The following is a 12,379-nucleotide window of genomic DNA, read 5'->3' as shown; positions in this document are numbered from 1 at the left end:
AAAGCTGAATTTAATAGTGCTTATAGAATCCCCGTGTATTACACACATTCAACACTTTAGAAGTTGGACATCATCTATGAAAAAAGTAGAACATCAATAAACACATCCGACTTAGAACAGGCCTCAAATAGCTTGTGTCTCAACTGCTATGCAAAATAACTTAAAATTTTTTCAGCATCTTTGCAGGATGCATTTTTTCTGAGAGGTATCCTTGAGAGAAAAGGCAACTCTTGTCACTTCATGGTGTATATTGTCTAAGCTCCATTTGGACTCACACAATTATAAAATAAGAAACTACACCCAAACACATCAAATACATAAAAAAGGAAATTCACGACTTTTGAACCTAAACCATTTGTTCACGTCACAGTATAACAAATGTTTGAGCAAAACTCAAGAGATATAGAGGCTTCTGAGGCAAGGTTACTGGTGGTACAGACAAAAGCTTTTCTGCTGTTGAGGTCCTTTGAATCACGAGTTGTCCCTCCACCTCTGCCCATCCAAAACTGTCCTAACAAGTTCAGTATCCACTGAAAACTTGAGCTGTGTGCTGCACGGTCACAGCACTTCTTGCACTGTGATCCTGTCCATTCACGCTACCCGATTTCCCCACCACACAGACTACAATGGCGGGGTGAGCAACATTCTTGGGACAACACATCAACTCCCTATTTTTAGAAATATAAACTCTGCAGAAGCATCTTTTGCCAGTCACTATTTTGGTGTTCAGCAGTCTAAGTATGCTCTGATCCACTCGCTTTACGCTCCCATTAAAATTACCCAAACCATACAGAACACATACTTACAGGTATAGCTTTCAGTCTGTAACACACATGTCATCAGAAGGCAGTTTTTTTGCCTTCCAGGTGTCGCTTAAGCAGAGTAACATTTTCGTACATAAAGAGGCACGATCCTAAAAATTCCCGTGCCTGGCTATTACCCTCATTACATCCTTATAATGGTTAGTCCTCTGCTAGCCATAAAAGTTTTCATACCGTTGTTTCTCGCCGCAGACGCCACAGAAAACACCCTCCTGCTGTTACACCCACGGACTGAAGCCTTCCCTCCTTCCCTCCCCACACAAGAACCGCCCCAGGCTCCCAGGGGCCGCCTCCCTCCAGCGGCCGGGGGCAGCCCCGGGGCCGACCGCCTCACCTGGCTCCCCGCCGCCGCCGAGCTCCGCGGCCATGCCGGCGGTCAGGGCCGTCACCGCAGCCTCGGAGACGGCGGAGTCCCCGCTCCCGAGCCCCTCACCGACGCCGTTCCCCCGGCAGCCGGAGCCCGTAGCGAAGGAAGCGGCGGTTGCAGCGGGCGGGGCGCTGCGCTAACGGCTGCGCACGCGCCGGCGAGGCGCTGAGGGGCGGCCGTTGGCGGCCGTTGGGTGCGCGCGCGGCGGCGGTTGGCGTGAGGTGAGGGCGGTTGGCCGGGGAGCCTCGGCCGTTAGGGTCGCAGTAGGTGCCTGAGGGTGCGGGGCAGCCCCTCGGTGGGCTCCTGCGGGAGGCTCGTGCCCAGCTACGGGGTGGCGGCTGGTGGAAGTTGCCCTCTCCTTCACGGCTTCCTTGGCCCAGCAGGGCAGTTAGGGAACCCGGAGCGCTGGGGGAGCTCAGGTGCGAGTGCCTGAACCGGGTGCAGCGAGCTGCGTGCAGCTTGGGGGCGTGCAGTGGGAGCACTTGCAGGTGGCTAAGAGCTTCTTCTGTATGGTGTGCTGGTGTTTGGCTGAGCCTCCTGGGCATGTATAGCATTAAAGGTAGATTGAAGGTCCTCTTTACTTTAAACACCCCCATTGCTCCATACCATTGTGCTGTATTGCTATCTTTGTTATAATTGAGAAGCGTACTAGTAACCAACTTCACTAAGTCTGTGTATGGTAACGTGGATCATTCTTACAATTTGTACGTTTCTACCCAATAAACTGTCACTGCAGGAGTTATTTTTATTTTTTATAGTAAAGTCATCTGTCTGTCCTACATGTACAAATAGTATGGTGCTACATCTGTTGTGTCTAATTTTCCTTTCAGACACCATAGTTAAAGTAGTGCTCAAAGTAGTTCAGTGGGTTCTGTTGTGGAACTCTTGTGGAAATGTGAGGAAGCTCTTGATACTGTGGAGGAGAAGAATAAGGGGCCATAAACTTCTTGGAAACTGCTCCATTTATTCTTTTGCTTGTAGATTAAGGTTGTTCTTGAGACTCATGCAATTGTTTCTAAGGAAGAAACGTTGGAGTGTAGCGTTCTCTGCTGCTCTGCAGATCTTGTTTGATAAAATGTGCTTGCAGTTTTTCTTGAAATCCTTTGCTTTGGCTGGTTTTCAATGACCGCCAAGCAAAACTGCAGCAGATTTTTTGTCTTGCATTTCAGATTCACTGAAGATTTTTTTTGTCAATCTGTTTTTTTTTTAAATTACAAAATCATCTAACAGCATGTAGTTATGCCTGCTTTGTTTATCTGTTCTCTAGATAAATATTTGATGGTTTTGGAAGGTGTTTAGGTAGGCAGTGAAATGTCTTAAGCTTGGCAAAACTTCTAAAAGTCATTTGTAACCATGGAAGTATAAAAGCCTATGAAAAGCATTCATGTTACTGCTTTATAAAGCTAAACTATTTCAGCTCTTCTGTTGTCTGGAAACATGATTTGGGGATTGTAACAGATGCAGCTGTCTTGTTATTGACAAAATGACTGATACAGCTTCATTTTTTTGCCTGTAACTTGTTCTTATGTTGGTAAGGGCTCATGCAGAATATTCTAACTTCTGCCTGCACAAATGGTTCTCCCTTTCAGAATAATCTGGCATTGCAGAAGTATGGCTATAGGTGAGTGTAAGAGCAGTTCCTCCCCAGTCTGTTTTGGAGTCTGCCCTCCAAGGGGATGCCACGTGCTTGTCCTAGAACTGAGTGGCCCTAAGGAGGGTGTGCGTACACGTAGTCGTCGGGATGGGGGTGAGTTTCTCTAAGCAGTCTGTATCTGTGCTGATCTGTGTAACGGCAGGGCTGCTGGCAAAAGCTCTAGCTGTAGAGAGTCTGGGTTACACAGCTGACATATGGAAGCTGCTTTTGTAGTACAAGAGGCAAACAGAGACGTTTGAGGAGGCGTGGATTTGTCTTGCTACCCTAAAGTTGTTTGGGCCTTGAGTTGAGGAATCTAGCTAACACTATACAGACTTTGACTTGTCATACATAAATTGCTGTATAGAGGAATTCAGTAAAATAATAGTTTTAAAACAGTGACTTGTTCAAGTGACCATCTTTATTCATTCGTAAATAGGACGGAAAACAATCAGTTCTCTTCTCTTGGTCCTGCTTCATTTATGCTTAACTTGCAAGTTTTTATTTTTATTTTTTTTAGCCAAGGGGCCAGTACAGTTGGTGCTGAAATGGTATCTGGGCTCTTTAATGGAAACTTCCTTTCTCATTTGTCTTATGCAGAATATTAAAATGGAATTCACAATTGAACACACGTGGGATGATTTACCTGTGAGCCACAAGCCAGTAACAATTGGGCTGAAGTCATATGACAGAGGGCTGCTAATGGTAGTCAATGCTCCCTTCTTTAATGATCCTCCAGCACCACTTGGAGAACCAGGGAAGCCCTTCAGAAACTTGTGGGACTATGAGGGTAAGTGTAACTGTTTTGCTGCAATTATCTGATTTGTGTACATGCTGATGTTCATCTGTATTTAATATGCCTGGCTGTTGTTTAAGCTTCTCTGATGGCTATTTTTAAAAACTGATCTAATTTGAAGTGTTGAATGTGTGGCATCTACTAATTCAGTTCAGTTTCTTTGATCACGGTACTGCTTTTAAAGTTCCAGATAGGAAATGTAAAGTAAAATTCCTTCCTGTTTTATCTTGAGGGCTCTGGGAAAGAATGCTGGTGAAGAACTTCCTTGTAACCTTCATCCTCCCTTAAGGAAGTTCCTTAAGTAACTGTAAATGTCATGCTGTATCTAGCCATAAACTACCCCCAAATGTATTAAGAGGGATGCTCTCTATCTAGGTGGTGAATTATTTTCATGACAAACACTGTTGACAGTAAGGCTGTTTTTATAGTAGTGCAACAATATAGATGACTAGGAAAAGAAGAAAATGTTACGTTTATGTCACTTGGTGGACATAAAGGAAACGGACTACAGCAAACAGGATGGGTATCAAGAATAGTGAGGTTTACTTTTCCTGATGTCAGTAGTATGGATGTTCAAACTTGGCTTTTGGGTTACTGATATAACTTGTGGAACAATTAAGGCTTGACATATTTTAGTATTAAAATAATTTTATGAGATGTATATATAAATATACCTTATGTGTACATAAATATAAAAATACATTATATACATATATAAATATACATTTGCAGTATGTAAATAGATTTGAAATGCTAAATATAGGTTCTACTTTCTCTTTAAGTAGTAGAGAACAATAGGTAAAACATTCGTCTATTAATTGCTTACTTTTCCAAAGTCAATTTCAGGAACAGGAAGGTATGAAACAAAGAAAGTAGAGCTCATAATATTATTGAAAATTGCACCCAAATAGAATGGGAAATATTCCTACAGGAATGCTGTTTTCTCTCTTCTTTCCTGTCAATACTTTCATTTTTACCTGTTGCTTTGAATAATATAGCAACTTAATGCTTCTAACAGTTCTCTGCTTTCGGATTATTGAAATAATCTGATTTAAGCTCTACTGGAAAATTAATAGCATCATTTCGATATCTATTATACCAAGTACGCTAATGTAAAACAGCATAATAAATCATATCTAGTTCTAACTTTAACTAAAGCTTTATGATAACATATCTTTACTGTGAGAAAGACCATTATAGTTCTAACTAATGGTCCTAAAAAGTGATTCAGTAGTCACACCTAGTGTTCAGGTGTATCTGAAACCAAGTAATTCCTTGTCCACAGGATCAGCTATTTACTGGGCAGAGTGTTTTGAAAGCTACTACTTTCTTAATATTTCTGAGCAGGCTTTTTAATTATGGTTTGTGTGCTTTTCTTTGAGTTCCTCTTTTTGGTGTTCTGCTGTGTATGGTGCTCTGAATCCTCAGGCTACCAGCAAATACAAGATTCTGACCCTTAAGTGCCTTAGGGTGAGTGTCTGCTGTGAGTGTGATTGGCCACGATCTCTGTCTTAACAGTGTTTGCAGCAAGCATATTGGGTGAAATGTCTGTGCTGGTGCTATGCTTACTGTGCTGAGAGCTGATGCTACTTAGTAGAACTGCCATTTTTCTGATGCACAAGATTTTTTTTTCTAGAATGGCATAGGCCAAAAGCCATTATGAAAACGAATGTTTTAATGGGATGTGAAAGTCTTGGGATGCTATAAAATCAGTAACTAATATAAAGCATTGACAGCCTGTGTCTTTTTTTTTAAAGTTGTAGAGGCATTTTTCTTGAATGACAGAACTGAACAGTATTTAGAAGTTGAACTTTGTCCGTAAGTACAGCATGCTGGAAAAAGTTGTGAATACTAATCTGCATTTCTGGCTGTAATGCTTGTGGAATGTATGCATGAGGAAAACTCTGGGTGCAGAAACTACTTCAATATGGAGGATGTACAAATTTGTGGCAGAAATATGCACTAATAACTTGGCATCATTTTAAGAAAATTGTGACTCTGATTTTTGACAGTCATGGACAACACTTATTGTTGCTGCTTTCTGGCAAAAGAAGAGTATGGAAAGTAAGTGGTCAAGTGCATTCATAATGTACAGAAAGTAACTTTTAGGTGCATGTTGGCTGATTAGAAGTTAACTAGCTCTTTTTTCTGCCTTTAATAGGAAGAACTTCCCTTGGAATTTGAGGTGACCAGAATGGAAACCAAATGGGAGGGTAAAGCTCATCTTCCTTGGAATTATTTTCCACCATGCACTAACAAGTTTAACGCATTTGCAATTCATGGCTCAGGAGACCAGAGAAAATATGAAGCACTTCATCCTGTGCCTCGATGTGAACTTCAAGAAGGACAGAAACCAGATTTGTAAGAATAAAATTAGTTCTCTTGTAACATAGTTGCATTCTTCTTCCAATACTCGTACAACAAACCTAATTTAGTTTTCAGACTGAGTGCCAGTGCTATTTGAATTATACTGCTTAGCCCCACATCCATTGGCACTGTACTTAGTGCAAAGAACTGCCAGATAGCTGTAATTAGTGCTTGATTTCTATGTTATCCCCTGGGCGCATAGCAAATGATGCATTCGACACCATTCACATCTGTTATCACCTTCCTTGGCTAAATCATAGATGGGTTTTTCAGGTTTTTCTTTGCCTACAGCACCTCCTGAAATGACAGTTAGTGTTAATTGTACCAGATACATCTCAAGTGAATCTCTTTTGCTTCTCCCCTACTGTTCTAAACAGCCTCATGTCTACAGATGGCTCCATATTATGGAAAATTTGAAAAGGCAGACGAAATTGAGAAGTATAGTAAAAGGATACCCAGTATCAACAGAAAAAATAGAATATCTTGATATTTAAATTGTGCTGTGGGCCTGCTCATTTCCTAACTGTGAGGCTGAAATGACTTTATACAGGCTGCTACTTGTGGACAGTCTGTGTAAGGGAGCTAGGTCTAGAGGACTGCTATAGTTCTTATGCAAACTTGTTAGTCAATACTGGAGAACGCTTGTGATACTTTTCAGGAAGGGATTATTTCTAGAGTACCTTTTCAAAAAAGAAAAATCCAGACTTTTTCAGACATCGGTAGCAGATGCTTTAATGTAAAGAGGTTGTTTTCATCACTCTTAGTTTGTCTTTACACGTCAAATTGATGCTACCTGTTTAGAGAATTTCATTTACCTACTTAAATGATTAATAGTGTCAGATGTACTGTTTACTGTTTGGCAGTTTTTTAATATAAGTATTAATTAGAAATTAGCTTATTTGTCATCTGAATTGTTTTTGTGTGGCAGCCTAAAGGAGAGCTTCTTAGCAAAAAGCAATTCATAATGTTTAAAAGCAAATGAGACAGTAAATTTTTTTTTCCTGTAAGACTAGCTTTATTACATTGTTCTGTCTTCCTTTTTATGGTAAGGAGAGAATATCCTTGTGATATGACTCTTGAATTGGTCAAGAGTAGTAAACAATATTTGTCTGGAGTGCAGATAAGTCATAAAACAGGATATAATTTTGTTCTTGATCTGACTGGAGTTCCAGGCAATATAAGTTGAAATAATTTAAAGGTGAGCACTTAAGTACCACAGCACAAACTGAATTTTGTTCATAGCTGAGGATTTTGTCCTGTTTCCAGTACAAGAAACAGTAGTGGTTACATTCCTGTGCAAGGAAGCATTGAAAAAAAGATCAGTTCAACTTGTTGAGGATACTTTTAAGATGCATAATATAAAACTTTTTTTTCTTCCTTTCTCTACAGTCATCGTTTGGAATTTTTCAAAGAATTGAATCTGAAGAGACTAATGGGAGAAGACTGGAAGCAGCCTGAGTCAGATATTTGGAAGTCTCACGCCAATTAGCAAAATGGATCGAGACCTGTGTTTTCAATAGCACTACGGTTGGATGAAGGTGTATGAAAACAAGTTCATTTTGAACAGAGTTTGTAAATATACATGTAAGATTAGTAAAGCTTTTCTTGACACTAAAAGCATTGATCAATCTTGAAATTGACTGTAAAGTATCTGGACCAGTTAGTTAATTCTAAGTATGTGAAATGCGCAACTGCTTGTGTTTCAGTTCATCTGCATATGGAGCTTTTCATCTGCACAACAGAGATGAATCTGCCCCTTCAATGAAGGGAAAATTGTGCAAAAATTACAACTGTGTTTCCATGAGTGCTCTAAGACTGACATGACAAGTTATCTGGCTTGGAATCCATTTACAGCAGAAATGCAGTAACCACAGGATTTTCACTGTCTTGTTTTTCTTGGCTGCTAAATGTAAAGCTTGTATGCCTGAATTTTGTGTTGCGATCAGGAGAAAGAATGCTTCCTTTGGGAGCAGAAGAGAACATACCTGTCACGGTGATTCTTAGCCTGGTACTCACGTTGCAAGATACTGTGGAGGTGTAATACTAGCCAGCCCCTTTCCTATACTTGCAGTTTTCCTTTACATATTGCTAAAGGGGGAACTCTATCTGCTGCTTTATTAGCAGACTTCTCTGGCTCAAATTCCATTTGGAATTTCTAGTGCTAGTTAGGTACAGTGGATAGATTTACAAAAGGTTTTATGCACTCCAAGCAAAGTTTCTGGGGAAGGCAGTGTTTAGTAAAACCTCGGTATAATTGTGTGCCTACAGAAGCCTGGCCTTTTCATGTCACCTTAAGGATTCAGCTCAGACATATGAAAAATATCAGACTAACAAGTACTGTTTGCTTGCCGCTTAGCCCTGGAAGAGGCTAAGTGATGAGAATGAATTTGGAGTGCTTAAACTTCTCCATGCTGGTAGAATATTTTAACAGTACTGAATACTGTTAGATTTTAAGTTCTAATTCGCGAACTCTCACAAGATTTACAAATGTTCCTTTCTTATCTGGCATCATAGCTGTTCCTTAGAAAATGGGAAGCTTTTCCACTAACTGATCACACACCTGAAAAGTAGGTGACTTTAAAATCAAAATTCTCTTTGGTTTAGTTCAGAATGAAGATTTACACCAAGACATAGTTCTCATCCCTTTATTGGAAAGAAGGCTTCCTGTATCCTTTTCAAGTGTCATCGTCATAGGGTGAAAGCTGGTCACGTTCTCTGGGTGAGGATTGTTCTGGGAGTCTGAGAGAATATGACTGTGTCATATGATGGCATCATTGAAGGATGATCTTTCAGAAGTTAATGCATGAGATGTGGTGTTTGGTCTCCACCATTTGTTCGGCTTTTTCTTCTGGACAGTTGAGAATCCTCCAAGTTCCAGGAAGGAACTTGGGTTCATGTAGTCTAACATCCTGCTCAAAGCAGAGCTGTCCTTGAAGCCAGTTTGCTCAGGGCTGAGTTTTACTTAACTCCATAGATCAAAATTCTGCAAACAGGATCTGGGTAGCCTTTATCAATACTCAATGAGCTATGTAATGAAAACGTGTAGGTGTTTTCCATTTAGCAACTTGGGTCCATTGCCTTTTGTCCTCTCAGTGAAAGAGTTGGACGTTCTTTTCTAAAACCAATGATTAATTAACTGAAAATAATTATTAACTCCTCATGGGCTTCTTTACATGTTGTCATTCTCTGTTTGCCTTTTGTGAATCTCATTAGTAAGTACCTTCTCTTCAGATAACATTGAGATAATAAAGTGTAACTTGTGTTGTAACTCATAGGCAGCAATGTTTCCAAGCTTTCTTATTTAACCCATCCTTTGAAAATCCTGTATCTGTATTTAGATGTCAAAATGCCTGTAATATTTTGCACAAGCCTGCACTATTTCATGTCTACACAGACCAGACACTTATCACAGTGAGGTATATTAGTGGAATGGGTTCTCTGTTCTTTTCTGAGCATGAATTCAGTAGTAGCCATAGTCTGGTCATGTTTTCTGTGCTCTTTTTAAATCCAAATCTATCTAGAAATTCTACTTGAAGAAAAGAAGATGGGAATATCCTGCATTTATGAAGAAAATCTGTGATTAATTTCTGTGAATTGGAATGTTTCTTTAGAGCTCTTTTGTTTGGCTTTTGATTCCTTGTTTGCACTTTCATTTTTGTAGAACTATACTTTAAAATTTGAGGATTAAGTTTTGTCATATGCAGATTTTGGCATTTCAGTGTGCTCCAACGTACTCAGCTATCCAGTTCTTTCAGTCCTTTTAATTAGACACTATAGATTCCTTGCTATAAAGTGCCATCTGTTGTAAATTAGAAGTATTGTACGTTCAATTGTTTGGCTTTTCTACCTTCAACTGATATTCAGTTTTTTAAAGAATGACATCATAGTCTGAAATTTTGAGTACTCCAATAAATGTTGATTAAAAACATGTTTGAGATGTCAGCATCTGAAGACCACTTTTTGAAACTTCAGTCAAAAGCAAACAAACAAAAATCACTATGCTTTTAGACTTCAAATAATTTGTCAAAATTGTGTACAGAGGTTTAAAACCAGTTTCCTGCTTTTTATCTCAAAGGCTGTTTTCTTGTGGTGAATGGCATTCTGTATGTAAGACAATAAATCAAACTATTCAATGGTTTCATTTCATTCAATCCCACTTCTGACAGCTTCAATTTTGATTTTAGATGCAACTATCGGATTATAAATTTTGGGAATAGATTGCCTTCTGTAAATAATTAGAAGTAAAATAACCCTGCAGTAGACAATATAATGCTAGAAGCTTCTGAAAATGGGTATCACCACACAGGCTTTATTTAAGGCACATGTTACTCACCAGTGCTGTCAGGAGGTTCACCTGTAGGTTTCAAAGCTTTAAGAGTCTGTTTGAACTGTAATTGCTGCCTTTCATCGGGCTTCCAAATGGGTTTGTGGGGTGCAGAGATCAGACTTGTGCACTGACTTGCTAATAAAGGTTTAAAGTTAGATATATCCTATATTTACTGGAGGAGAGTATGTCAACATCAGGCATATGTTAGATGTAAGCAGTGTCTTATGTAAAGTCTGCACATAGCAATTAACAGCTTATCAATGGACAGTACAATACTTGCCAGTCTATCTTGCATCTCCTAGGTCTTTGCAGGGATGGATATTAGGGTGCATTGAGATGGGCAGCTCGTTCATGGCTTTCTTCCTCTGTTTTTTAAACAGTCCTTGTTTTATGCTGTGGAGCCTGGTACTGCTAGCTTGTCTTTCCTGAACTTCCTCTTTTTTTTTTTTTTTTTTTTTTTTTTTTCTGACATGCAAACATGAATGAAAGACAAAATGGTGTTCTGCACAAGTTTCATTTAAGTACCTGATCGTTAGTCCTGGTATAGAAGTGGTGATTCAACTCAGTCCATCTCAGTGTGTCTATATACATGTGTATGTGGTGAGAGTCATTCAGCATTGTGGTGTTTCATGTATGTCATACTCCTATCAGGAATCTGGTATGTACAGATAAATTCTAAATTGTCACACTGGGTCTACTGTATGTATTCTATGAATTTGCTAAAAGGGAGAGCTGCATGATGGAAAGCATAGATTATGCAAGTACTCCATCCACAAATCCATTTCACTTTGAAATTGATTTAAACACTTCAGCTGTGTGAGCACTTTTGAGACATCAGTTTCTTAAAAGAAATCAACCTGTCTGATGTATTTCCTGTGGGTAATGTTTGGCTTTGTGCTCGTTACATCCTGTGGCATACTGAGTCTAAGATTCAGGAATTTTATTATTTTAGAAATGGGGAATGCCTACTTGGCTGCATGGTGTTTGATTTTGTTGTTTTAGCTCTGCAAAGACTTTAGATAAACTTCTCAAATGTGACAGTTTCACATGTGAAAATGATGTCATGACAATTTTAAGTTAAAATATGTATTTTGATGTATTTAGCCAGAATTTCTAAGGAAACTAGGCTGTTGGGGTATTGCTACCTTCTTGCCTTTCTGGCAGTGTTATCCCCATCTACTTCACTACCAAAAGTTTTAAATCCAATAGCAAATTTTAGCTGAACCAGGCAGAGGAGCAGAATCTCAAGTGATACAGGTGTTTTGCAAGGTGTGTGGATATGAACAGCTGGAGGCAATTCTTCACTACAGCTTCTCCAAATTGAGCAAAAAGAAAACATCTCATAGCCCTTATCCTGTATTTGTAGCACCCAAACCTTGAAGAAGTTGGTGCATGGTTAACTTTAGCTGTAGTATGTGCAGGCTCTTGCCTTTAGACTTTAATTAGGAAATAGGTAATGTGTGTAGAACTTAAGGGGTTACAGAGGTGAGCCTAGATTTCGCAGGTTATATGCTGGTGTTAGTTTGAGGTAAGAAGCTTAGGAAAAGGAATGTTTATATAAAATAAGCACAAGGAACTGTGTTTTGTTTGTCTTGCTGTTTGTAAGAAAAAATAGAAATATCTCCTTTTTAATAGTAGTTCAAGACAAAGCACACATTACTTGGATGTTGCAGTGCAATTTTAAAGTTTGCTTTGTTGATAATGAGACTTTCTGATAAAACATTTCTGGGCATTGTAAGTTAAAATCTGTAGGTGAAGAAGGTAGGGGTAGTGGACAGTTACCAAAATGTTTTGCCTTGGTTCTGACTATAATCCACTTCCTAGGAAGGTAAGTGCAATGGTTGTGTAGGTAATTGTGTATGTAACTTGGCTGCTGTTATCTGAGGCAACTTATTTTTCTTGACTTGAATATTCTTTTCAAACAATACTTTTGAAGTTGGTATGTACGTATAAAGCGTTATATTAGTAATTACAGTAAGTTTTTTTTTGTGTTGGTTTGAAAACTAAGTAAAACGAGGTCTTGGACTTCTGTGGGACTGCGTTTACTCATTGGTTGTATTACACTGAT

General features: G+C 39.2%; 2 protein-coding genes across 9 annotated transcripts in view; one reads left to right on the top strand and one right to left on the bottom strand.

Moving 5' to 3' along the window:
- The window catches only part of SCLT1 (sodium channel and clathrin linker 1), a 45,207-nt gene extending 43,837 nt beyond the window's left edge, over positions 1-1,370 (bottom strand). The window contains exon 1 of one of the 3 annotated variants that reach the window (XM_082760339.1): positions 1,156-1,370. In XM_082760339.1, coding sequence (XP_082616465.1) covers positions 1,156-1,189 — 34 coding nt within the window. In that variant the 5' untranslated portion in view covers positions 1,190-1,370. Of the gene's footprint in view, positions 1-995; positions 1,036-1,155 lie in introns of those variants that run through there. The other 2 variants (XM_082760340.1, XM_082760341.1) reach the window with 2 other exon arrangements.
- Positions 1,265-10,271, top strand: LOC309878140 (UPF0462 protein C4orf33). 6 transcript variants are annotated; one of them, XM_082760343.1, is made up of 7 exons: positions 1,618-1,747; positions 2,778-2,935; positions 3,422-3,611; positions 5,375-5,435; positions 5,630-5,681; positions 5,779-5,978; positions 7,374-10,271. In XM_082760343.1, exons 2-7 carry the CDS (start codon positions 2,930-2,932, stop codon positions 7,471-7,473), a joined length of 609 nt encoding a protein of 202 aa, XP_082616469.1. In that variant the 5' UTR covers positions 1,618-1,747; positions 2,778-2,929; the 3' UTR covers positions 7,474-10,271. The 6 variants fall into 6 exon arrangements, with proteins under 6 accessions (XP_082616471.1, XP_082616470.1, XP_082616473.1 ...); XM_082760345.1 differs by lacking the exons at positions 1,618-1,747; positions 2,778-2,935 and adding an exon at positions 1,265-1,381; XM_082760344.1 differs by lacking the exons at positions 1,618-1,747; positions 2,778-2,935 and adding an exon at positions 1,280-1,409.
- Positions 10,272-12,379: the final 2,108 nt, after the last annotated feature.

This window comes from Aythya marila, assembly GCF_965140915.1.
Source record: "Aythya marila genome assembly, chromosome: 4".
In the NCBI taxonomy this organism is placed as follows: domain Eukaryota; kingdom Metazoa; phylum Chordata; class Aves; order Anseriformes; family Anatidae; genus Aythya; species Aythya marila.
This window is presented reverse-complemented; position numbering and strand designations above follow the sequence as displayed.

Bases quoted from the DNA above. Each gene is read 5' to 3' on its own strand.
- LOC309878140 (XM_082760342.1), top strand. From the start codon at position 3,389: ATGGAAACTTCCTTTCTCATTTGTCTTATGCAGAATATTAAAATGGAA. The intron at 5,682-5,778 runs GTAAGTGGTCAA...TGCCTTTAATAG, and splicing joins GCAAAAGAAGAGTATGGAAA to GAAGAACTTCCCTTGGAATT. The intron at 5,979-7,373 runs GTAAGAATAAAA...CTTTCTCTACAG, and splicing joins GAAGGACAGAAACCAGATTT to TCATCGTTTGGAATTTTTCA.